Source organism: Rousettus aegyptiacus, unplaced genomic scaffold, assembly GCF_014176215.1.
Source record: "Rousettus aegyptiacus isolate mRouAeg1 unplaced genomic scaffold, mRouAeg1.p scaffold_m13_p_8, whole genome shotgun sequence".
Lineage (NCBI taxonomy): Eukaryota > Metazoa > Chordata > Mammalia > Chiroptera > Pteropodidae > Rousettus > Rousettus aegyptiacus.
Genome location: NW_023416311.1, coordinates 110,241,091 through 110,265,288, shown reverse-complemented (window position 1 = coordinate 110,265,288; position 24,198 = coordinate 110,241,091). Strand labels below are relative to the sequence as shown.

The 24,198-nt window shown below is 57.0% G+C and overlaps 2 protein-coding genes and 1 pseudogene across 11 annotated transcripts in view; all 3 read left to right on the top strand.

The window, feature by feature from the left end:
* ADAMTS16 (ADAM metallopeptidase with thrombospondin type 1 motif 16) overlaps window positions 1-11,746 on the top strand; it is a 120,493-nt gene extending 108,747 nt beyond the window's left edge. For all 7 annotated transcript variants that reach the window (XM_036225537.1, XM_036225536.1, XM_036225543.1 and 4 more), the window contains one exon: window positions 11,102-11,746. In XM_036225537.1, the coding sequence (XP_036081430.1) occupies window positions 11,102-11,232 (131 nt within the window). In that variant the 3' untranslated portion in view covers window positions 11,233-11,746. The remainder of the gene's footprint in view (window positions 1-11,101) is intronic.
* LOC118607667 lies at window positions 10,652-10,770 on the top strand (annotated as a pseudogene).
* Window positions 11,747-15,570: 3,824 nt separating the features above from the next.
* The window catches only part of ICE1 (interactor of little elongation complex ELL subunit 1), a 50,289-nt gene continuing 41,661 nt past the window's right edge, over window positions 15,571-24,198 (top strand). For 3 of the 4 annotated variants that reach the window (XR_001598977.2, XM_016160980.2, XM_016160982.2), the window contains exon 1: window positions 16,765-17,080. Coding sequence is in view for 2 of the 4 variants with exons in the window: in XM_016160980.2 (XP_016016466.2) it covers window positions 16,997-17,080 (84 nt within the window). In the remaining 2 variants the exon portion in view is untranslated. Of the gene's footprint in view, window positions 15,793-16,764; window positions 17,081-24,198 lie in introns of those variants that run through there. The other variant, XM_036225566.1, reaches the window with a different exon arrangement.

Below are 24,198 nucleotides of genomic sequence, written 5' to 3'. Positions count from 1 at the left end.
CAATAAAAAAATGGACATTTTGGAAGGAGATGAACACATTATGATCATTTGTGAATGACCTAAATCGACCAGGTTCGAACATCTAATATTCAGCCCCAAACTGCAAACCAACTCCTGTGAAACTGGAATCTCTTATGCAACTCAGTAAATTCGATAAATAATTCGAAGGCCGCGTGTTCTCCCGTCTCCTCGTGCCAATGCTGCGCCCGCACTGCTGCTGAGACTCAGAAAAGTCAGAGCGACTTTGGCGAGGTGTGTCACCTCCCCTTCCTCGGCCTTGGCTCGTCCGTGCGGAGTCCCCCTCGTGGGTCCTGCCGTGGCACCGGCTCCACAGAACTCGTGGCCAAGAGAAGGAGCCGAACCGAGCTGCCTGCCTTGCTAAGGAACAGAATAATAACAGCGCCATAAAAATAAACCCCAAATCAGGAGCAGAGCCCAGGGCACGGGGCTCCAGAGAGCGACCCTCGTCACTCCTCGGTCAGAGACACACCCCACGGCCGTCTGAGCGTGAATACGACCAAAGGGAGCTCTGCCTCAGGAGGCCTGACTGTGACAGGCACCGCCCAGGCGGGCGGACCTGCACGTCGGCGCCGGCATCGAGTCCCTCCCTTCGTCTGGGTCAGCGCCGTGTCCATGTCCACAGCTGTACCACCCAGGATGGCTCCCAAGTCCCAGGGTTTCAATTAGTTTACCTGCGGTCTACCAAAGTGAGCTAATTCTGCTTTTACACTCAAATGAATAAGCCTGTCCTTCGTGTTTCCATCGTAACGAAGCAAGCCTTAATGAAAATTACCCGTTGAGTCTAAATATCACGGGGTCATGTCACTTCATCCAAAAGCGAGCGATTGGGACTCTGTCTACAGGTGGCGACCAACCCATATATTTGACAAGAAACAATATTGCATTTCTTTGTGCCCACCGATCTGTTAGCGATATGCAGCATTTTCAAAGCAAAGCGTTTAGAAGTCATAGTGCGCGGATGGACACAGGGTGCAGGTGCGTGATCTCCTGAGGACCGAAGAAAGGGGGGGGTGCTTAGGGCCCACATGAGGCTTTAGCTCAACAGTCGCCCGCTCTCTACAACATGTCATCAAGGCAGGCACCATCCACTGAAGTCACAAATACAACCGAGGGGACCGGTCCCACGCACGGGGAACATGTACAGTAAAATTACTGCAGAAAAGCTCTAAGCATCTCTATCTCGGTGAGACCGACTGGAGCAGCTGAACGTCCTCTCCTGCGGCATCTTCATTCCCTGGCAACGCGGGTGCTGATGCAGAAATCGGCTTCTTGTTTAGTACTTGAATTCCGAGGTGGCGGTGCCGGGCTAGGGAGCTCTCGCGATGCGGTGGGTGGCTGTCCAAGGGAAGGTTGGGTTTACTCAACTGTGACGCCCTGGCCTCCGGCTTCGCCAACTCTGAAACAAAATAAAAGCCCATCATCCCCCCAGACAGCTTCGGGCTCCTTGGTAAAGGAAATAAATGGTTTTCCTGGTTAAATTTGCAATGACAACAACAACAACAACAACAATCCAAGGCTTTTTTAATAGCACAAATGGGGAAAACACAGAGGGCCAGGCTAAAAGTGTCTGGGTCGAAGTGGCAGGAGCTGGTGGCAGGAGCTGGTGTCTGGCGGCTTGGGAGATGGGGCTTGCCACGACCGAAGTCACCATGTGTCCTGGCAAGCCCCGTCTCTGAAGCAAGCAAGACCGGTGACGAAGGAGGCCTACGAGCTCATACGGACATTACCTGGGTAGATTTGGGCGGTTTTCCCTGGTTTTGCTGCATGATCACTTACTTGCCTCGTAGGTGAACTTGACGAAGCAAAAGGACAGACTCGAGGGAACACAAAGAGAAAACTGCTTGTCCAGACTGAGGTGAATCTGCAACCGGATTCGGTCCAGTCCGTGTGATCAATTCGAAGAACGCGCCGGGTCTGAGATGAAGCGTCTCCAGCTGCCCTCCAGCGCCTGCTCCCCGGGCCATAGTTCAGGGGCTTAGGCAGAGCCAGATGCAATAGGGACCGACATTTAAGCAGAAAACCCCATTTTATTTGAAACCTCATCTTATTAAACTCCAGGAATTTGAGTCTAGGTTGAGAGTTGATGAAGTGACTCAGGGGTTTGGCGGCGGCCCCCACGGAGGGCGTGGGCAGGCCGGCACGCCCGCAGCGGACGCGGCTGACCACACAGAGGTAGCTGCCGAGCCCGACAGCAGTGGGTGTGGCCAGCCGACTCGGAAGGGACAGAAACGCACCCCCCCACCCCCCCCCCCGCCCGGTACCAAGCTCACCACGCAGGGAAACCGAGGCTGAGCGTCAGCCGCCCCACCTCCCCAGGCTGCCACGGCGTCCCGGGTTCTCAGCAGCGACGTCTGTGACTGTTTCTACGTCTGAGAAAACCGTCTGGCGCTGACGTGCGCAGATCCCACTCCATCCTGTCTTCGTTCATGTCTGCGTCGCAGAGAGATGACAAAAACCCATGTCACAAAGAGATCAAACGGGTCGCCAGCAGAGAGCAACCCACAGCGAGAAGGGTCACCAGTGCAGAAAAGATGATGTTTCTGCCCCGGGGCGACAGCCCCCACCCGCCCCCAAGCAGTGATCGGGCGCTTTAGGAAGCAGAGTGGTCCTGCTGCTGTGTATTTTTAATCACCAGGAGGAACGGCCCCGACCCCACCCCGATAAGCGCCGGGCGCTGCGTGGGCTTGCGGAATGATCGCGTACAGGTGTGACTCTCACGTGAAATGTTTTGCGATTGATTCGATTCTTGAGCTTTCTGGTCACCCTGAATCCCACAAACTAACCTCGAACTGCACGTTTGCCTCTTTTCAGTCCAGGAATGGCCGAGCGGTGCCTGGATTAGAGGGGAGGGTGAGACCAGATGCCTGTGTCATGGGGGAGAGTACACAGCTTTCTTCCTAAAATGATCCCACGGGGGTGACTGGAGTCCACTTTATTAGAAAGTTCAGTGTGAAACAAGGCAAAACCGTTTTTGTCCAACACACACACACACACACACACACACACACACACACACGCCCCATGCAAATACCCATGTCTTTTATTGTTATAATTAATTAGGAGAGTAGATTTCACTCAAAAGCGCTTAATTGGGACATTTGTTTGTAAAGAGCATTTTCCTCTCTACGGAGCTAGAAATGCTTTGAGTTGGATGAATGACCTCGATCTCCCGCCCCAAGAGTGTTGACACAGATGTCCGGCCGGTCATTCACAGCAAATAGCCGTTCCCATAAAGGCTCAGATTAGTTGGGGTTGGCGTGTGCGCGTCTGCCTCCTGTGAGCCTCGCTTGATTATAGATGGTGTTTTGTTAGAGTGTATCCAGGCAACCTCATAAACGATGTAAACCCCAAGAAAAGTAGAGACTCTGTGCCAGAACCAAATTAAATACGCATCAGAGAAATGCGGGCCTGATTCGGGTCCACGTGCCAGGGTGCCCGCCTCGGTCCCTTGTCGCTAAAACCGCCAGAAAACTATGAAAAGCAACCCTGACGTTAACATCAGTTTGAAGTCGGCGCAGCTGCCAACATTTACTCGACGCGACGCGGAGCTCGGCTGGTGGCTCCAGCTCCGGCACGACGTATGGTGACGGCAGCCGCGGCCTCCAAAAGCGACGAAAAGCGGCGGGTGCGCACCGGGCGGGGGGCGCGCCCCCTCGTCCTCGCCTGCGAGAGCTGCTGCCGCCACCTGTCCCGCGGGCGGCGCGGCCGGGTCCGGGAGCGCGCGTCTGCCCCCCACCCCAACACGCACGTCTCCCCCGCAGACGCACGTTCACCCCCAGTCGCACGTCTCCCCCCCAGTCGCACGTCTTCCCCCCCAGATGCACGTTCCCCCCCAGACGCACGTCTCCCCCCCAGACGCACGTCCCCCCCCCAGACGCACGTCTTCCCCCCGACCCAAGTTCCCCCCCCAGACGCACGTCTCCCCCTCTAGATGCACGTCTCCCCCCCCAGACGCACGTTCCCCGCCCCGCAGATGCACATCTTCCCCCCAGACGCACGCAGCCCGCAGCCCGCAGCCGCCACGCCCGCTTCCCGCGCACCCCCGAGGTCCGCGCGGAATTGGCGGGGTTACTTCCGGAGCTCCTTGGGGACTCTGACGGCCTCTGTCTTACTTCCCTGCCACCCACAGGCCTGGGGACGGGGCGCAGGGGAACCGAGCGCTGCCCGAGGCCCGCCGTGCCCTGGGGACGCGGCCGGCGGCGGCCACGTGGTCGCCGTGGCGAAGGGCGCCGGTCAGACGCCCGCCCCCGGGAAGGGTCCTGGGAAGGCCGGGATGCTGCGGGAAGGCCGGGATGCGGAATGGCTGCGGAGACTCCGCCCGGGGACCGGAACGCGGTCGCCAGGAAGCAGGAGAGCGGGCGGGTGGCCGGGGTGGGCGACACTCCCAGCGGCCAGCCCCTCGGCCGGGCAAGAAGACACCGCCGCGGGTGGGCAGCGAGGCGGTGGGGCGCCTCGTCTGCGGCCGGGGCGGAGGCGCAGCCCGCGACGCCGCGTGAGCGCGGTGGGCCCCACACGACAGCTGTGACTGCTGCCCACCGCGAGGGGCCGCGACTCCGGCCCCCTCGGGCCCCCTCTTCCCGTGACAGCGCGGCCCCTCGCGCAGCTCGTGCAGCCTCTCCTGGTCCACGGACGCGAGCCGAGCTGCTGCCGCGCAGTGACAAGCTCGCTCCACCTTCGCTGTGGCATGTCGCATGTCCGCCTCGCCAAGGAACAAAAGCGTGTGCTCTCTTCTCTTCCAAACAAATGCGTGGGGAGGTGAAGAGAGGGAAACGGGCGAGCGCGCGCTCCCCCGGGCTCTGCGTCTCCTGCCGGGGTCTCTGCACATTTATGTGTATTCTCGGGATGCATGGGGGCCGCCCCCTGGGCCCCCGCGCTCTGCTGTCCCTGAGCTCCTGCTTATCCTGGAAACCCCAGCTCAGAGCCGGCAGCCGTGGGGACCGTCCGTGGCCTCTGCGTCACACCCGCCTGTGCGCACGCCACCGGGACGGGTCGGGGGTGTGTACACCTGTCCTTCCCCGGTGGACTCTCACCTCCTTGGGAGAGGCGGCTGCGGCTTTCGCACCACGTATCCGAACAGCTCCGTGTGACGGAACTTCGGGCAGTCACGGAGACGTCCCGCTACTGCCCTGTGCGGTAGGCGCCGTCGTGCCCGCCCGTGGCCGCTGTGAGAAAGCGCCACGGACTGGGAGACTCAGACCACAGACGTTAGTCTCTCCCAGTCCTGGAGGCTGGACGCCCAAGGCCAAGGTGTCCGAGGAGGGCCCACTTCCTGCCCCGCAGACGGCCGCCTTCCCCTCGCGTCCTCACACGGCCCAGGAGAAGGGGCTCTGGTGTCCCTTCCCATCATGGTCCCCACCCCCGAGACCTGATCGCCTTCCGAAGGCCCCGCCTCCCGACGCATCACCCTGGAGGCCAGGGTGACTGCGCAGCTCCGGACGTGCGCAAGTGGCGGAGGCCCTGAACGTTTCGTTGTATTTTATGTCCATTTAAATCTGTATTTCGAGAGCCACGTGCGGCTGTGCCATATGGCACGGCGAGGCCTCCAAACGCTTGGGACAGCATTTGGGCCACAGGTTCTGAGGCGACTGAACTCGGAGAGAGACCCCACCGCAGCTCTTGGCTGGAACAGCCAACCCTCCGGAGGTGCCAGGGACGTCACTCCGACATGCTCTCGTTCGTTGCCTCGGGCTCCCTCGGGCTCTGCGTCTCCTGCCGGGGGACAGCCCCGTGCCAGCCCAGGTGTCCCGAGTGTCCGGGCGCTCCTGCCGCACCTGAGTCAGCACCCGGGGCAGAGGGAAGCCTCGCTGGAGAGGGGGCATGTGAACGAGGCCTATGCAGCACGGAGGGTCTGGGGCGACGTGTTCCGGATGGAGGGACTCAGAAGGCCTCAGGCAGGAGGGGACACAGCCCCGCCCTTGGACACCAGGGCCACCCGAGAACGCAGGCCCGAGGCCACCGGACATCTGAATGTTACTTTATGCAGAATGCGCGCCGGTGGGGGCTTCGAGCCGGGCGCAGCAGGTGGTCACTGAGGTTTGGAACTCCTTCCTCAAGCACCTAGGTGTGAGGGGGTCAAGAGGAAAGGGGGACATGCTGGGGGGGGGTCCCTCCCAGGGGAGAGTCCAGGGAAAGGAAGGCCCCGGTGCCCAGGGCCGGCACACCCAGGTGGGCAGCGGACAGTTGGCTCAGCAGGGCAGGGCCCGGCTTGGCTGGCCTCGGCGCCATCACCCTGTTCTCTGGAATCAGGAGTGTGTCCGCAGGGCAAGACGCCGCATCTGAGGCGGACCAGCTACGAGCCACTCTCCGTCTCTGAGGTTTCGGAGGCCTTCCCGGTTCCTGTCAGTGGCTGAGCCCAGATCTGAAGAGCCTGTCACAGGGCTGGCACAGTTCGTGAGGGGCGAGGGGGCCAGAGCAGCCCCTGCATCACCCCCAGGCTCTGTTCCCACACCCCGGGCTCGCAGACCAAGCTGCTGAGAAACACTGGAATGCCCCCCAGATTTTCTTAAATTTTATTCCTCACAGTGGACCTTCAGCAATAAGATACATTCGGAGTCCCTGTTGGCCAAGCCACAGTTGGACAAGTGTGGTGTTTTCGATTATGCTTTTATGGTCTGGCTTTTCTCTTCCAGCTTATAATTCTTCCCTCTCCTCACCCTGCGGTCGTTCCTGGTCCGGATCCCTCTGCCCTCCCCTCAGGACAATCGTTAACCTGCTCCAGGCCCCAGTGAGTGGTGGAAGGAACGAATGAGTTTGGCTTTCGGCACTCCTCGGAGGCAGCTGGGAACGAAAGCCAGGCAGCGAAACGGTATTCGGTATTTGTGTGGCCTGCTTGAGGAAACGAGCCCGGGCCCCAGCCTCGGGCCGAGGTAGCGATGATGATGACGTCACTGCTCAGAGGGCGTGGCCGGGGACGGGGCACCCTGGGCACGGGGGGGCGGCAGCGAGGGGACCACGTCGTGGGGCTTGTCAGCTCGTTGCGTGCTGACCACGGATGCTGCAGCTCCCTCCAGTCAGGGGGGGGGCTGGTGCTTCCCGCAAGAAGAGTTCGATGCCGAGATTGTGGGAGGGAGTTGGGGCGAGGGGTCTTTTAGCCTCTCTCCAGGGGTCAGCCCTGTCCCCCCCCCCCCCGACGCTGGGTGAAAACGAAGAGCCGCAATCAAGCCACCAACAACATCAGGGGTTGGAGCCAGTTTTTTGTTTGTTTGTTTGTTTGTTTTTAACTCGCTGGATTTCACTGCAAAGCTTCACAAAAAAAGAGTCACTTTTACAAATTTGCAGTCAGGAGCTCAGAAAGTGAAGTCGGGTGCAGCTGGGGAACAATGGCTCAGTCACGTTAAAAAGCCTGGGCCAGCAAGATGTATTTATATTAACACTCCGTGAAGAACGTGGCGCCATGATGGTTAATTCTCGAATTGCCCCAAACATATTGATCATTATACCAACCATAGACAACAACGAGGCTTAAAGTAGACTCTTTCTAAACTATTTATGGAAAGGCCGCCACGGAACCGCCCGGCAGACGCGCGCAGTCGCGGCAGCAGCCCGGAGGGCCGCTGCGCCACGCGCGGGCGGGGCTTGGCCAGGCGGTCGCCCGGAGCGTTCGGGGGTGCGGGGGTTCGCGTGCGTCCTGCCTACACGGCCAGGCACGGACGCGGCCTCTGGGACCTCGGGCCCGCAGCCCTGCAGGTGCGAGCGACCGCAGTCCACCCACAGCCCGCTGGGGTCAGAAGCGCACTCGTCCCCTGAGCCCCCAGGAAGGGGGTGTCTGGCCGACACCCCGGCCTCAGCACGCGAGACCCTGAGCAGAGAACCCCGTGCCACGGTGCCAGGACTCCTCACCTGGCAGCCTGCGAGCTCGTGAACGACGCGGGGCTCGCGCCGTTCAGTTCCTGGTGACCTTCACGCAGCGAGGGAAACGCAATGCGACCCGCCTGGGGCGGCCAGCGGACGCGGCTTCCCGAGCGCGGCCGGAGGGCGGCGGGTGTCAGCAGAAAGGACAGCGAGCCCCCCCCCCACCCAACCTTCCCCAGCGGACGGGCCAGAGCTGCTGCGGAGGACGCCCAGAACTGCCTGGCTCTCAGTGGTTATCGTTAATCTCAGTGTCTTCATTTTCCCTATTAGAAACATTTTGTGTTTTTCACAGTTTTGGTGGAAAAATAATAGTATCAGGACACAAGGTCTTTCCTGGGCCGCGGGGCTTAGAACGCGGGTGTCCGCTGAGTCGTTCGCTGCTGTTTCTCGGGGAAGGGCACGGAGGGCTGTAACCCCCACGCTCGGGGGACGCGCAGGGGGACGCGCAGGATAGTAACGGATTAAAGGCCCCCCGATAGGGCCGGCTGCAGAGCCCCTCGCTCCGCGGGGTTTAACCCGGCGTTTCTCAGCCATCTGCCGCAGAGAGCACTTCCCAGCCACTCTGCTAGATCTCAAGGGTCTCGAGGAGCCCACTTCGAGAAAGCCGGTTCGGAGGTTAATTAAACAAACAAGCACAGGAAGCCGCGCCGACTCTCCGCTGCCCGCAGTCCGTCCCGCCGCGTCCCAAGCGGAGGAGGCTGGAGGCGGCGCTGCTCGCCCCCGAGTGCCCCGGGGGCCTCGGCCTAAATATTCGCAGACACACGGGGAACAGGAAAAGAGGTCAGGTGAGAGCATGCGAGACAGGTGGCTTCCTACACAGAGGGACATTTCGCGCCCTCAGGGTGTTCGCTTAGAAGAGAAAATATCGTTTTAATAGGGAAATAAATACCTGGCCTGACAAGACAACGAAAAATCACTGTCCTAAAAAGAAAAAAAGACACCTTTTCACCTACCTAAATTCTGCGCAAAGAGACACTCTACCATTTGCAACTAAAAGCTGTGACCTTTGCAGTGATGACGTGACAGCGATTTACGCTTTGTGGCCTGTGCCTTCTTAACCACGCTCCTTGTCCGGGGTCCTTTTACTGCTGATGTTTCTAATACAGAAATTGCTGGGGTCACCTTAGCGATAAAGGGAGCCATCGCCACCCAGTGCTGCCCCTCCGTACTCTCCACGAAGCGGAGGCCACACGTGAGCAGGACAGCCACAGACAGAGTCCACTGCAGCTGCCGCCCACCGTCCCGTCTCCCACCTTGGGTGGAAGCGCCTCATTCCATGTAGGTGTCTGGCTCTCAGCCACGGAGCCCAGGCTGCTGGTCAGGACACGAGACCGGACCTGAGCTTCTCTCGGCCGCAGAGGCTGATTCAGGTGGGAGCACCTAAGTGAGGCAGGACTTTGCTGGGAGCAGGAGCAGAAACTCTCTCTCCTAGTGGGTGAGAACCCCCGGAAATGCAGAGTCAGGAGCTACTCTCGCCCATCACGGGGCTGTGCAGAGAGGGCCTGTCTGGTCACTGACACTGAGTCAGAAAGTCAGGTCCCCTGAGGCCTGAGATCAACAAGTCACAGGAGCTAACACATTCCCTTAAAATTAAATGGGGTTCGGTTCTCTGTTGTTTACAGCCGGGCCATTTCTAAGTCATGTAACTACCTGGCCTCAGCAGAACCCTGAATAACTTTGCCTATTTGAAAATGCCCGCGAGTGTCTACATTTTCTTAGAGAAAAAGGACGCGTTCTCATCACTTCCCCATCTCACTCGTCTTCCACACGCCCTTCGGACTTCTTAGTTCTCGAAAACGAGGGCAGACTTGACACGCCGCGCTTCAGGCTCTCGCAGCTTGATGCAGACATGACCGTCTTCACGAACGTCCTTCTCGGGTCTCGTTTCTGAATTCTCAAAGAGGTTTCGATCGTGCTCAAACAGGTATTTCAATTCCTTTTTCTCAACATCCACCACGTTTCTTACTCGATGCTCTTCTTTTGGTAGAAGTTCAGAATATAACAACCATTCAAAAGGATACAGACAAGAGATGTTTGGGGTCAAACGTTTTTATCTTTTTTTTTTCAATAAATAGCATTAAGCTAAGTTTTTTGTTTTGTTCTGTTTTTTCACTCTGGATATGTCAAGTGGTTGTCCACAAGTCCTGGAGCTCCCACCACATATCTGGGATGCGCTCTTAAAGTTGAATAATTTATCTTTATGTCAGGGCTCGAGGATGAGGCCAAAGGAAAATTTCTAGCCAAAGAAATTTGGTATCATTTTATCTGAAATTCAAACAACTCCTAGACATTTATTTTAAATGAAAGACATTTTTCCCCCTCGGCAAGCATTTTCTGCCTGGATGAACGGCCACATGTGCCTCTTCTTGTGATCTTAGAATAAAACCATTGCAATTCATAAGCTGAACCTTCAGTTCCAGAAATAAGGAAGTTTTGAGAATCACAGCCTCTGAAGGCCAAGGAGAAACTCAAAACATTACTTTTCGAAGCATGTTGTCATTCTCAGGTCCAAATAATTGTATTGCCTGGTCTTTCCTTGTTAAATCCTGAAATAAAGCAGCAACCTCTTCAAGTTATGGGCATCTCTGAAGCAACACGGCCTCGGTTTCCTGCCCGAAGCTGACGCTTCTTGCCCAGCTTGGGATGTGATGCCCAGTCTCCCAGGCCGCTCCCCCATGACAGCCACAAAGAGCAGTTTTCATCACAACGTGGAAAATGACACTGCGTTCTTAAAACTATCTGATGGCTGCTCCTTGCATTTAAAGTCTGAAACACTTCTATCTACGGCCATGCTGCCCTGAACACGCCCGATCCCGTCTGATCTCGGAAGCTACGCAGGGTCGGGCCTGGTGAGTACTTGGATGGGAGACCACCTAGGAAGACCAGGTGCCGCAGGCGTAAAAATAAAAAAAAATAAGAGATTGTCAGCTGGCAAGGTCCTTGCAATCTGTGAGGTCAACCAAGGGTTGCCTCGCCTAAAATAAATAAATAAATAAAGCAACAAAAAAGTCAGAAACACTTCTACCCCGGCTTACAAGGCCCTGTATGATCTGTGCTCAGCCCCTCGCTTCAGCTGACCCCCACCCGAGCGGCGCCTTGCTCACCGCGTTTAGACCCCGAGTGGCGTCTGATGCCATGTTTACTCCCGATCCAGAGGCTTTCACTCTTATTCCTGCTGCCCGCAACTTGTCATTCTTCTTTTTAAAAAATTATTTTCTTCATTTTTCAGATTCACAGCAAAATCGAGCAGAACGACATTGCATTTCCACATACCTCCTGCCTTCACGCGAGCTCAGGGTCCCCCACTGCCAACGCCCTCCATGGACGGTGTATTTGTCGCCAGTGAGGAATCCGCACTGATCCATCCTAATCGCCCAGCTTGGGTCGCCGTGGGTACTGTACATTGTATATGTTTGGACAGATGTTTGCTGACTGTACCCACCGTGACAGCACCAGGCAGGGGAGTGTCACTGTCTTACAGGATCCTGCTTCCTCTCTTTATCCGGCCCCTCCCCTGGCCCCTGGCAGCCACCGGTCTTTGCACTGTCTCCATCATCCTGCGTTTTCCAGGAAGCGACATAGTTGGAATCACGCAGCGGTAGCTTTTCCAGATTGGCGCCTTTGGCTCTGTAACATGCATCTAAGTTTCCCTTGTGCCTTTTCCTGGCTTCCTAGCTCATTCCTTTTTAGCACTGCATAGTATTCCTTAGGGTGGATGTGTCACGGTTTCTTTATCCATTCGCCTAGTAAAGGACACCTTGGTTGTTTTCAAGGTTGGGTAATTTTGAAGACAGTTGTTACAAACATTTGTGTGCAGGCTTTGTGTGGGGATACGTTTTCGACTCATTTGCGTAAATAAATATCAACAGCATGATCGCTGGAGCTCTTCGTTTCTAATCTAGGTTATACTCTTAGCCAGATAACTATTCACTTATTCAATCACTCATCGGGGTTTTTCAGCAAGCATTCGTTGAATAACCGCCGGGCGTGAGGCCCGGGCGCCAGGGACACGGAAGAAACGGACAGTGGGCGACCTCTCCGCGGGGCACTCGTGCTAGAGGAGGGAAGCCGTCCGCGAGCGACGAGGGGGTGCCACGTGGCGACGAGAGCTCGGAAGACAAGGACGCAGGGGAAGGGACCGAGATGTGCCCGAAGCTGCTGCTTGGGAGACGCGCCGGGCAGGGCCCTGCGGCCGGTGGCACTGGCGCAGAGAGGCGGCGAGGTGAGGGGGAGGAGGCAGCGGACGCAGGGAGCAGGGCACCTGCGGGAGGCGGGAGGCGCGCGGACGCCCCGCGGCGCGAGGCGCGGGCACCAGGCGCCCACCAGACCCGGAGTGGGGGGGTGGGGGTGGGGGGCGGGGGCGTTTCGTCTCTGCTGCGGGAGACACGATGCGTCGGATCCCGGAGCCTGTCAATCTCGCCTTGTCCTCTGCGCACCCCTTGTGCGCAGCCAGATGCCGCTCAGCGCCGGACGGCCAATGGCAGCTGCCGGGCAGGGGCTCCCTGCAGCGGGTGCCCCTTGGGGCGACCGGGGCGGGGTGGGGTGGGGTGGGGTGGGGGGTCCCGGATGGCAGTGAGGGCGGCGGAGGGAGACGTGGGCGGACGTCGCAGCCTGAGCACCAGCAGCACTCGATGACGCGACAGCCAAGCAGCGGAACTCAGCCCCCTGCCAGGTGCAAGGGACGCTGGGAAATTCCCGGGTGCCCGGGAGGAACGGAAACATTTGTGGAGCGGGTGCGGGACACCGCGGGGGGCCGAAGCGGGTTCTCTCCACGGTGGGAGCAGCTTCCTCCAGGCCGCCCGCTGCCACTCTGCCTGGGCCGTGGCGTCTGAAACTCCTGCTAGGCGTCCGTCCTCCTTCCTGGCCGTCTCCGTGGGCCCCGGGACCGCTCCCGAGCAGAGGCCCACGTACCTTCTGCACAGAAAACCCTACTTTATCTAGCACTGCTGAGCGTGCGGCTCGCTCCCAGGGGCCCCGCTTCCCACAGCCTGAGTCGCTTCCCACATCCCGTGGCCTTCCCACGGTGGCCTCACGTCGCCCCCGGCACACAGCAAGCTCTGAGAGGCGCACTCCACGACCCCTCACTGGCCTAAGGCAAAGGGTCGCCTCTCTCCCTCCCCCTTCTCCAGTGTGCGAGGTCCATGCTCTGGCACACCAACCCCCCGCCCCCCAAATCCTCTCTCACCTGCCACCCTCGCTGAGCCCCACCTGTCACATCCCGGAGACCACAGGAAGCTCTCGGGTGACAAGCTGCTCCAGCGGCTCAATGTTCACGACAAACCTCACAAGGCAGAGTGAACCTGTATCCCGGATGAAGGCACCACAACCATGAAAGTCCTTAAAAATTGTGCTTCATTTAACAATCGTGTGTTTCATATTTCATTCCAAACTACACTTGTTTTAAAACAAAAATGGATTATTCTGATTTCTGAGTGAACTCACTCTTCCAGGTACAAGTGATGGCCACCCCTGGATTTTGCATCGCTTTGAGGGGGAGAGCTGTGGCTTTAAGCAAAGGCACAAGGCCTACTGCTGATCCTCAGGGACAAAGCAAAAATGCCACCATCGCCCAGGGGAGTGAGACACGGTGTAGCAAACTGGCTTAGCACTGAGCTCAGGGGACCGTGAATGGGCAGATGGTTCCCATGAACGTCCTCCCACCCAAGTATACGGGAGTGAACAGCCTTCCCCTCCCCCGTGCAGGGGCCGCTACGTCAGAACGTTGGGCAGAAACTCCAGTTGTGTCTACATCATAGGCAGGGAAAGATGGACATCTTGTGGGCCTACGGCAGTGTTACCTCCCGGGGCTGGAAATTAATATGGATTAATCAGATAATATCCCTGAACTGTAGACTCCTAGAGTTGCAGACTATCCCCTAAAACATCTCAGGATCTACGAGAAAGAAAAAATGTAGCTTATCTTCTTAGGGTAAATGCATCACGTGAAAGAACAGCTCTTCATAAAACAAAATATAAGAACTCCCAACGAATAAACAGCTTTCTATTTTGAATTATGATTGAAAAACTTCCTTGAATTCTACAGCAAATCTATGAGCCCTTTCGATGGAAGCATATGTTAATAAATTAAACCACCAGCCACCTCTCAATTATGTTACAATCTAAAGAATTGGTTTCAAGAAGTTACCAAGCACGTGGGAGGTGAGGTGTGAGTATGGGGCAAGAACTGAGACTTTTGTAGTCAGATCCTCTGAGCAGCAGACTGGACCCTAGAAGCACAGGGAAGCCCCAAAATTAGGGTCCAAAATCTAAACATCCCTCCAGGTCTTAGGTCACTGCGACAGAAAAACACAAAGTTCTTTTGTTTTCTCTCTCTCTCTCTCTCTCTCTCTCTCTATATATATATATATATATATATATATATATACACATATATACATATGTATATACATATATATATACATATATATGTGTATATATATATATATTTAACAACTACTTTATGATCCTAAGGACTCAGCCCTGTCCCTGTCACTTTTCACTTAAATTATTAGTAATCCTCTGTAAGGAAATACCAGCTCAAGTAAGTCACTAGCTTGAGAATTTAAACCCAGGTGTGTGGTTCCAAGCAATTGTTCACCATTTTCTGGAGTGTAGACATTTCCTTGTTTGTTTTCATAACAATGACAAAGGAGATGTGGTTCATATGTGATGAAGAAGAACAATATTAATTTTCAGGATTCCTAAACTAGTGATCTACATCAGTTTCCATTATTTCCTATTTTACACTTGCTTTTGTAAGCCTGTGATGTAAGAAAGATTTTTACATTTTCAAGTGATCTTTAAAAAACAAAAAATGATAGAAATGAATATGCATCAAAGAGACCTGTATGGTCCCTGAAGCCAAAAATACTTACTGTGTGGCCCTTTGAGAATTTACTCACCCCATGCTATGCAAACAAGACTTTTGCTTCTTTCTTTAAATGTCTTAAGAACTGATTCTGAGAAAGGTAGAAGTAGACAAAAACATACTTTCATTTTTGAACACAAGTGCTTTTGCTTTTTAACCATCGAGTAGTTGCAGCAAATTTAATTCGCTGACATTCGTTGAGCCCTTACTGTTGTACAGCACTTTGCAGGATTTAAAAGGAAAATTCACCTCTAAGACATAAACACATCACTATACTCCAAGTCAAAGTGTGGGGTTATAAAATAGTACGTGAAAAAGACGTGGAAAAGGAGGCAGGCGTTATTTGGGGATGTGGAGGCAAAATTCGGGGTCTGGAAGGGTAGATGGATTACCACGTGACCACGCGTAGCGCTGGGAGGATGCTGTCCAGCAAAGGGAAGACAGGCAGGCATGCAAAGGCAGGGAGGCAGCACGAGTTCCGACTTGCGGCAAAGATAGGTTTGTCGTGGGTGTGGGTGGACAGATCACAGGGACGTCAAAGCTGGAGGATACGCTGGTCCCTCCTCCGCTAAGGTACTGTGTGCGTGTGCGTGTGTGTGGGGGGACACTCACGTAGGAAACCTTAAATAAAACGGAAGCTACTGCGAACACGAATTTGTCTGGGATCAGAAGCCAGAAATGGAAAGCCATCAGGACCCACACAAGCCATGACTCCTTTCTCTAATGGGCCACGTGGTCTGACTTCCTACGTGTATCTGCGTCCCACTGCGCACCTACTCACTTCTCCTTTCCCTTTCAACCCTGCTCTTGCTTTCTGCTCATGGGTACGTGGATCAGTTAGGATACTTCCTTGGTCAGGTACTGGGCTGTCTGGGTGCCAGGGACAGGAAATTTAATGGCAGGAGCTGGATGTCTGTTCCCTCTACTCCACAGCAAGTGTCAGCCTGTGTGTGTAAAGTAGGGTAGCGGTGCGAGATTTGGAGACTAATCCAGACTGCCTTCTTGGAAGGGGTGTTTCCAGTTGCAAGTTCTAAAGATTTACGAAAAAGCTGGTAAGTTCTGCACGTCCACTTGACACATGCGATGCTTGTATTGAATGTTAAGAATCGAACTTTATAACCAGACATTGGGAAGCCGCCGGAGGCTTCTGATGGTATAGACTGCAACCAGCTGTGACGATCAGATTCTGGAGGCGGTTGGATGTGCCATTGGAGATGGCAAAAACTGAAGTCAAGCTAAGGGTCAGGGCCTGAATTTACCCAACAGATTTGGCCGGGTGGGATTTTTCTTTTTTTTTCCCCTCCCAAGAGGTATTAAAATGGGACTTGGTAGTGGCTGGCTATCGCCCCTAAGCGGTGGCGGGGTCGCCTAAGACCGGGCCAGGCGCTGCGTTTGCACCCAGTGGGTGGCGGCGCCCACAGCCACGGTTTCAGGGGGCCGCGGGGACGGGTCTCGGAACCAGGGCCAGGGGCGCGGGGTCGGACTGCACGTGGACCGCGGCACGCAGAAGGAGCAGCTGGGAGGAAAAGCGTCCCCGCAGAACGGAAAGGCACGGGTGGCAGAGGCGCAGGAGCGCAGCGGGCGCCGCAGCAGGGACCGCTCGCAGACCGCCCGCCGCGCGGGGCGTCGGGAACTGTAGTCCTCCCTGCTCCCCCGGGTCCGGCTGGAGTCAGGCGGCGCGGCTCCCCCTAGCGCTGAATCGCGCACTTGCCCGGCCGGGGCCCGGTCCTTCCAGTCCAGCAGGCGCGTCCAAATGACGTCATCGTGGCCCGCCACACCCTCGTCGGAGGTTTTAGGTATCCATGGGAAGTCCGCCACGCAGCCGGCTGACGGCAAGCACGAAGCCCCCGCGGTGGAAGGAGTGCAACTTCGACGCCTCTGCTGTCCCCGGGTCCTCCCTGTGCCGCGGCGCACCGCGTCAGCGCGGCCCGCCTCCCCGTTTTGCTCAGGCGCAGCCTCGGGCGCCCCGCGCCGCGCCGAGGGGCGGGGCGAGCCAGGGCGGGGCGGGGTCCTGGCTGGGCGGCGTCGCGCTTGGGGGCCGCGCCGGGTAGCGTTTCTGTTTGGTGCCCGGGGCAGCTCTGTCTCGGAGAGCCCTGCGCCAGCTCCACGGGGACCTCTGTGCACGGATGGACCCGCCCGGACGCGGCGGGAAGCGGCCTGGCAGGCGGCGGCCCCGGCGGCGGCAGCAGAGGCAGCACAGGGCCGAGGCCGCGGGTCCCTGAGGCGCGCGGGCCCACCGGGACCGGCGGCGGCACCATGATGCCGGGCGAGACCCATTCTGCGGCTCCCGGGACGGCGGCGGGCCTCTCGCGGTGTCAGGGCTGCGCCTCCCTGCAGCAGGTGCGGCGCGTTCCTGGAGCGGAGGGCGCGCAGTGGCCCGGGCCGGCCTGGGCGCGGGGCTGCGGGGCTGGCCGCACGGGCTGCTCCTGCTGCTTGGCGGAAGCCCCCCGCCCGTCCCCTTTCCCGCACCCCTTTCTCCTGCAGTTGTTTTGGGAACGGCTTCCTTTGCTTTATTTAGGGTTGGAACCCAGCATCATTTACGGGGATGCTGCAGGGGGCGGGGGGCGGGGGGGCGGAGCTAGCTGGTTCTGGAGCGCCCTTTCCTTCACTTACCTACCCTCAAGGCTCCCCAGGGCTGACCCTGTGGTGGGCAGAATGCTGATGGATGCTTTCTCTCCGTGGATAACGTTTTTGATTGTTCTGGCCCGTCCTTAAATATTTCTTGCCTGGAGGCAAGGTCTTACGCGACGAATGGGTTGGCTGGGAGGGGCATTCATCAATTAAAGGCTTGCCCGGTAACTGGAAGTTTTTAACGACTGCGCGGTCGGGTCTGTGTAGCGACAGAAGCGGACTTACTAGTGTCTGGCTGTAAGTCGTGAGGTCAACCTCACGACTTACAGCCAGACCCTCCTAGCTGTCCGATCTCGGGAGACTCTTAACTTCTTGCTATCAGTGTCTTTAATGGTTACGTGGAACTCCACCCCGTCGTACCTTCTAGATGTAATTAAATGGTCACCTATTTTATCTAACGTTCCAGGGATTAGGCACACATAGTAATGGAAAAAAAAAAAAACGGGTGAGATATGTGTAGGCATATAAGACTTTGGAAGGTTTAAAATGTTAGGCAGAAGAGGTGGAATTTGGATGGTGGTCATGCTGGGGAGGCAGGCAGGGTGTGTTTGAGGCTGTGCCATTCGGAGATCTGAATGATGAGAAGGAGCTGACTAGAAGAGGTGTGGGAGGAGCTCTCCCGGTGGAGGGATTAAGGAGGGGAAAGGCCAGTGACCGGGAGGAGAAGCATCTCTAAGGATCACGGCTGGGTCTGGTTTATGTGAGCACAGAGCAGAGGGGGGAGTGGCCGGTGAAATGAGACTGGAAAGGAATGTAGGCCTGATCGGCCATCAGGAAAAGCTTCGTTCATTTTTTTTTTCCCCCGTTAGTGTATTATCTATGAACTGACCGATCCCGAACATTTTAATTGTTAGAAACAGGAGGGAGAAAAGGGAGACAATGCACAAGCAATCTGGAATAGAAGAACTAAATAAAATCATTGTCTGAGCTGCACTGCATTGTATGGGCACATCTAATGTGCTTTTATTATTTTTTTTTCTCTTGAATCTTAAAATTATTCTTTGGACCAGTGCATTCACTTAACATGTTTATAGACCGGTCGTGTTTCAGGCAGAGCAATGACAGCGGTGGGGGGGGGGGGGACATACAAGCACTCTTGCTCAGAGCTTCCATTCCGGGAGGCAGGGGAGGAGACAGGTTAAACAAATCACGCGAGAAGGTAATGAAACCGTTGGAGATAAGTGAAGCAGAGAAGCGGGGAGGACAAGTGGGTGAGGAAGCGGCCAGCGGCTGGTGGCACTTCACTGCAGCAAGGGCTCTCGGGAAGGCCTCGCAGTGGTCGTCTGAGCACGGAGGAGGGGGTGAGAGAATGAGCTCTGCAGATGTCTTGGGAGAAAAGCATCCCGGACACCGGGAAGATCGGTGTGGAACTAACACAGGCACTTGCGCAGGGTGCTCGGGAAGAGCAGGGAGGCCGCGCAGCCGTGGCGGGTGTTGGTACCTTCATCTGTTCGGGGCTGCTAGAGCAGCGCCAGAAACTCGGAGGCTTATAAGCAACAGAAACTTCTTTCTCATAGTTCCGGTGGCTGGGAAGGCCAAGACCAAGGGGCCAGCAGTGTCCGTGTCTGGTGAGGGCCGGTTCCTGGCCGCGCTCTGGCTGTGTCATGCGGCAGAAGGGGGAAGAGAGCACTCTGGGCCCTGTTATCAGGGCACTGCACTGATCCCATCATGCCCCAGTCGCCTCCAAAAGACCCCATGTTCAAATACTGTCACACTGGGGATTAGATCTCAGCATAGGAATTTGGGGGACCACTGAGACCTCTGTGAGGGCTTCCGCTTTTACTTGGAAAGAATAGTGTGAGTCATTGGAGGCTTTCGTGCAGGAGACAACTGGCATGAATTATTTCCAGTTGTGGACCTGACCTTCAAAACCCCGGTCTGCCCGTAGAGGTCCCCGTCTCGCTTAAAAGTAGCAACTGTGTTCCGGTTGCTCAGGCCGGGAGCAAGATGGCGACCATGGCTCCTCCTTTTCCCACACCTGCATCCAGTCTGTTAACCGATTCGCTAGGCCTCACCTTGCTATCCATTCTCCTCTCCCAGTCCCCACTGCCTCCGTCTTCGTGCAGACCACAGTAACCTGTGACCCGGAGACGATGGCAGTGGCCTCCACAGGAGTCTCTGCCCTCCCGCCTGCCACAGTCCATCTCTTGGTTTTCAGAATAGTGATGGGAGTGATCCTGTTAAATCAGTGAATCCAGGGGTCTGCGGACTTGGTCTGTAAGGGGCAGGGGCACGGCGCTTGGCGCGGTGGGTGGTCTTGCTCCCTGCTGCACCTCTCCGCCATCGTGCTGTCCGGACAGCCGCAGGCCGTGCTGGGGGAGTGGCCGTGGGCATGGCCCACGGAAATAATTGTTTACAAAAACAGGCTGAGGGCCTTGGTTTCCAGATGCTTCTGAACATCTGTCTGTTCAGTCCATTGCATTTGGGTGTCCTGTTGCCTGGAGTGACTTCTGAGGGGAAGAGGGTGTTAGCTGTGAGCGGAGTCTCTGGAACAAGTCTGACGTTGCAAAGCAAGTTTGGAAAGTAGGTTCACAGCCGGTTATGGGGGCCCTGAGTGGTCACCACCTTGCAGTTTGTTCTGTGACTGTCAGCGTTCTGGAGCCGCGAAGGGTATTGCGCCGTCACCACGCAGTGGCAGTGCGTACAGTCAGAATAGCAGGTGGCAGTGTGCAGGGTGGGTCGGGGGTGGTGCGACTAGCTGGGTAAGTTATTTAGTCATGCATGCCGGTGGTGATGTAAGCCCGGATTAATCGAACTTTCCTGGGGATGGGAATAGAGAGACGTGGAAGGTTCTGATTACAAGAAACTGCAGTGGGCAGATCTCAAGTCAGGGAGGTCGGAAGTGCAGAGATCTCAGATCTGAGTGACTGTGGAAACTGGCGGAGGCAGGAGAGAGTGGAAACCAAGCCGGAAAGGTGGACCGAAGGTCTGGAATGAGGTCAGACCCGGGGATTTTCACCTGTTCTCACGTCTGCCGGTTGTGAACTTTGTTTTCGAAGGAGGATGGGGATAGGAGAATGGAGGAGTGTGGTCTGTCACATAAGAGAAACTGAAAACCTTTGTGACGGTTCACGGGATGACGGCCGGGGACTGAGTCGGCCCCACGCGGGGGGGACAGCTTGGCCCGCAGTGGCCCTTGCAGTTCCGCAGGCGCCTCCCCTAGGTGCTGCGACTTCATCCTGAACCGTAGTGAGAGCCCGAGTGTCTCTGTCCTGAACTGGAGGTCCGCTTCCACGTCTGACCCTTCCCTGCCATCTTTCTCTTTGTGCGAGAGGGACGTGGTGCCCTCGCTGAGGCATGGCTCGGTTCAGAAGGACCACGCCCTCTGCATCCGTCCTGCCTGCAGTCTCACCTCACCTTGTCTCGTGTTCTCATCCTGCTTGGTTGCGACGGTGCGTCGGGGATCTGTAGCCCTCTGTCCACACGGGTTGCCAGGCTGCAGGCCGATGCGCACCTTGCTGTGCACTGTCGAACAGGTGTTCAGTTGAAGTGGCTTTAAGTCAGGCCGCCGTGAGTCACTTGATTTTGATGGAGGAGAAAGCCTGCCCTCCGGTTTCTTCTTACCGCTTTCATTCAGTGCAGAGCTGTGCGGCTTAGTCTTGGGAATCCAGCTGCGGGTTTGGAGCACATGTTTGTACTGTTCGGCTCATGTAACTAGAATAGCATCAAAATAGATGGTGTTTGCTGCATGTGGAGCAGGTTTGAGCCGTCGTTTCTGTAAACTCGTGCTGGACGCCCGTCGATAATTACCAGTGGCTTGAACTTCATCGTTTGGAGCTTGAAACGCCCCGTAGACCATCGGTGCGCACGTGGTGGTGACACGGGCTGTTCACGGGATGGTCGCTCGCTCGCTCAGCAGCGGCGGTGCAGCCGTGGTGGGGTCCGGAGCAGTCACGCGGGGAAGTGGCCCGGGTGTGTGCTGTGGGTGCGCGCACAGATGGGTGAGGAGCAGCCGGTTGCCAGGATGCAGAGGGTGCTGTGCGGGGAGGTGCGCAGGGTGCCCTGGGGCCCAGCAGCACCCAGGAGGGGCTGCGGAGGCTTCATAGAGGAGGTGACTCTAACGAGTTCCGAAGGATAATCGAAGGCTGATTCGTAGTTCAGGAGGATGGAGGGACACGGGGAGGCTGTTGAGGATGAGGGTGTGTCACGTGCAGGGGCGGAGCGGACGGAGTTGGTGATGCAGCAGGCCCAGAGTCAGAGGGGAGGGCGGTGGGAGGCGGGTGGCTGCGGAGACCGGGGTCCGCTCCCCAGGAACCAGCGCCGCTCAGCCCCGCTCCCCGCCCTATTCCAGCCCTCACTGTACCGGGGCGGGGGGGGGGGGTCACAGGGTGCCATCCTCCTGCCCTGAGAGAGAGCACCGTCACCTTTGATTTCTGAATGCGAGCACTTGATCCAAAGCTAGCAAACCTGATGAAGAAGTGAAGCTTATCAGAGAGGATTCAAGCAATCACTGCGATTAGTGTGCTTTGTAAAAATTATTTTGAAATAATTTGGAACTTTTAAGAAAGTCACCAGAATAGTGCAAAGAACTCTGGTATTCTCTTCACCCCATTCACAGATTATTAAAATAGTTCTGCATTGCTTCGTTGTTTCCCCCGATCTGAACACTGGCACCGTGGCCCCCAGCCTGCAGATCAGGGTGCTGGCGTCGGTCGGAACAGCAGTCCGGCCCGCAGAGCCGCTGGGGTTCGCTCAGGGCGGGGATGGCGTCCGTCTGGTTCAGGGTCCTGTCAGGGATGTGCGTCACGTATCACTGTCTTGTCTCTGCAGGCTCTGACATTTAGTTTTTCTTGTCTTTTCATGAAAGCTTAAAGCGCGGATAGAGCCTTGTGTTCTCTGGGGAAAGTTTGGCAACGTCGAAACAATTTTGATGGTCACAGCGTCACACCAGGGTTCAGCGGAGTGCTGTGAGGACTCAGGACTCAGCGGGTGGTCCTCGTGGGCGTGGTTTCTTCTAGCGGAAGGGTTCGCGGCCGAATCAGGGGAGAGGGTCAGGTCCAGAGGGAACCAGGTGGGGGGACTTGCTGGATTCGGGTGAGGTGCCGGTGCCCGGTGGAGACTCATCACGTATGTTAGACGGGAGGTTCTCTTAGAGGCCGGTCCTGGGGGCACTTCCTGCCTGGCGTGTACCGAAAAGCCAAACCCCCGGAAGGGAGGCTGAACGTGTCACAGGGTAGGCACAGGGAGCCACTCTCAGCAGTCAGGGAGTGGCGTGAACCCCCAGAAATCCAGTTCCCAGACTGCAGCCCAGGGCCCGCCTTGCGCGCGGGCCTTCCCGAGGACCGCAGTCTCAGGCCTGCTGCGGTGACATTTCGCGCGCACAGCTCAGGGGCAGGAGAGAGCGCCGGCCAGCTGGTGACCCGCAGCGGCTGGGGACGCTGCCCGACACCCTCGAGTGCACAGACAGTCCCACAGCTGAGGGTCTTCCCGCCCAGGACGCTAGCAGTGTCAGTGGGACTGAGGCGGCCTGCTTGTCCTGCGGCCGTCCGTCGACTGTTTGCCAACTGTCCACCTATTTGACTTACTGGTTTCGTACTGCCATGCTTTAAACCACATTGGCCGTCCCCGCCTCAGCCCCCGGCTTGCTGGCTTGCCCCTCGCCATGCCACCCTGCCTCCCGCGGCCCCTCCTCGCCCTGGGCCCATCCCACTCCCGCAGGAAGGAGCACCGTGGAGCGGGGTAGGGAGCATCGTGGATTTCTTCTTCTCGGTGCGCAGCGGCAGATGAGCGAGGGAGAGCGGGGGTAGGAAGGCAGTCTGAGTCACAGAACGGGCTGCTCTGGGGGTGGCGTTGGGGACCCAGTGATCGAGTAGGTAACACTGCGAGAAGCTCAGCCGGAGGGCAAAGAGAAACGGAAGACGACGGTGGCTATGTGAGGGGAGCGCAGAGCCCTGGGAGCAAGTCCGAGCCTCCAGCAGACGCCGTGGAAGTGCCAGGAGGAGCGGGGCCGCTGGCACGGAAGCAGTGCTCAGCGAACCCACGCCGCCCTTACCTTCTTCGGTGGGGAAGAGCACCTGACCTCGCTTCCTCCTCCAGGCCTGGGGTCCGCGGTCCCCGGGGGCTCCAGGGGCCCTCCAGCCAGACGGCCTGCTTGGGGCTCCTGATTCTGAGGTTCGTTCATTGGAGACCTTGTTTGAACCGATATGAGTGACATTTGAATCAGATTGGAGAGAAAAGAATGTTTTATTAGCGACCTGCACTGTCTGGCCAATGGAAGCTGCCGCCCAGCCAGGCCTTGGGAGAAGAGTCAGGGTGCCATGGAAACCGAGACGTCAGATGCACTTACCTGTGTTTTTTTCCCCCTGCGTCATGCTATGTTCTGTGATTTTAGATTTTTATTTTTGTTGGAGTTACACATGACCATGGTGTAGAGACACAGCTGGCCATGCAAGATTTGCTAAGACAGCCCGAAGTCCGACCCCACCCGCCCCCTGCCCAAGGGGCAGCACCTTTCCTTGCGCCGTGTGTGTTTCACGATGGCCTTTCCTGTTGTGAGGTAACGGCCTCGTGCTGCGCCTTCTTCAGATTTAGACATGCCGATCTCTGGCTTTGGGAGGCGAGGGCTGCGCGCTCTGTCCCGTACCCCACTGCACCTGAGCATCCCCCCCCCCGCCACCCCGTCCCAAGTTTTCTCAGTGTAGTTAGGATTTTGGTTGGGTCACTGTCAGAGTCGAACTGACCACATGCTGCTCGGAGCTCAGCCGAGTAGCCGACGGCCACCTTGCCTTTCCCGCGTGTTTTCTCGGTCCCCTGGCTAATGGTTACGTCCTTAGTCCAGCGCGCTCGGCTGACAAGTGCTGAGTGCTCGCTGCGCGCCGCGGGCTGAC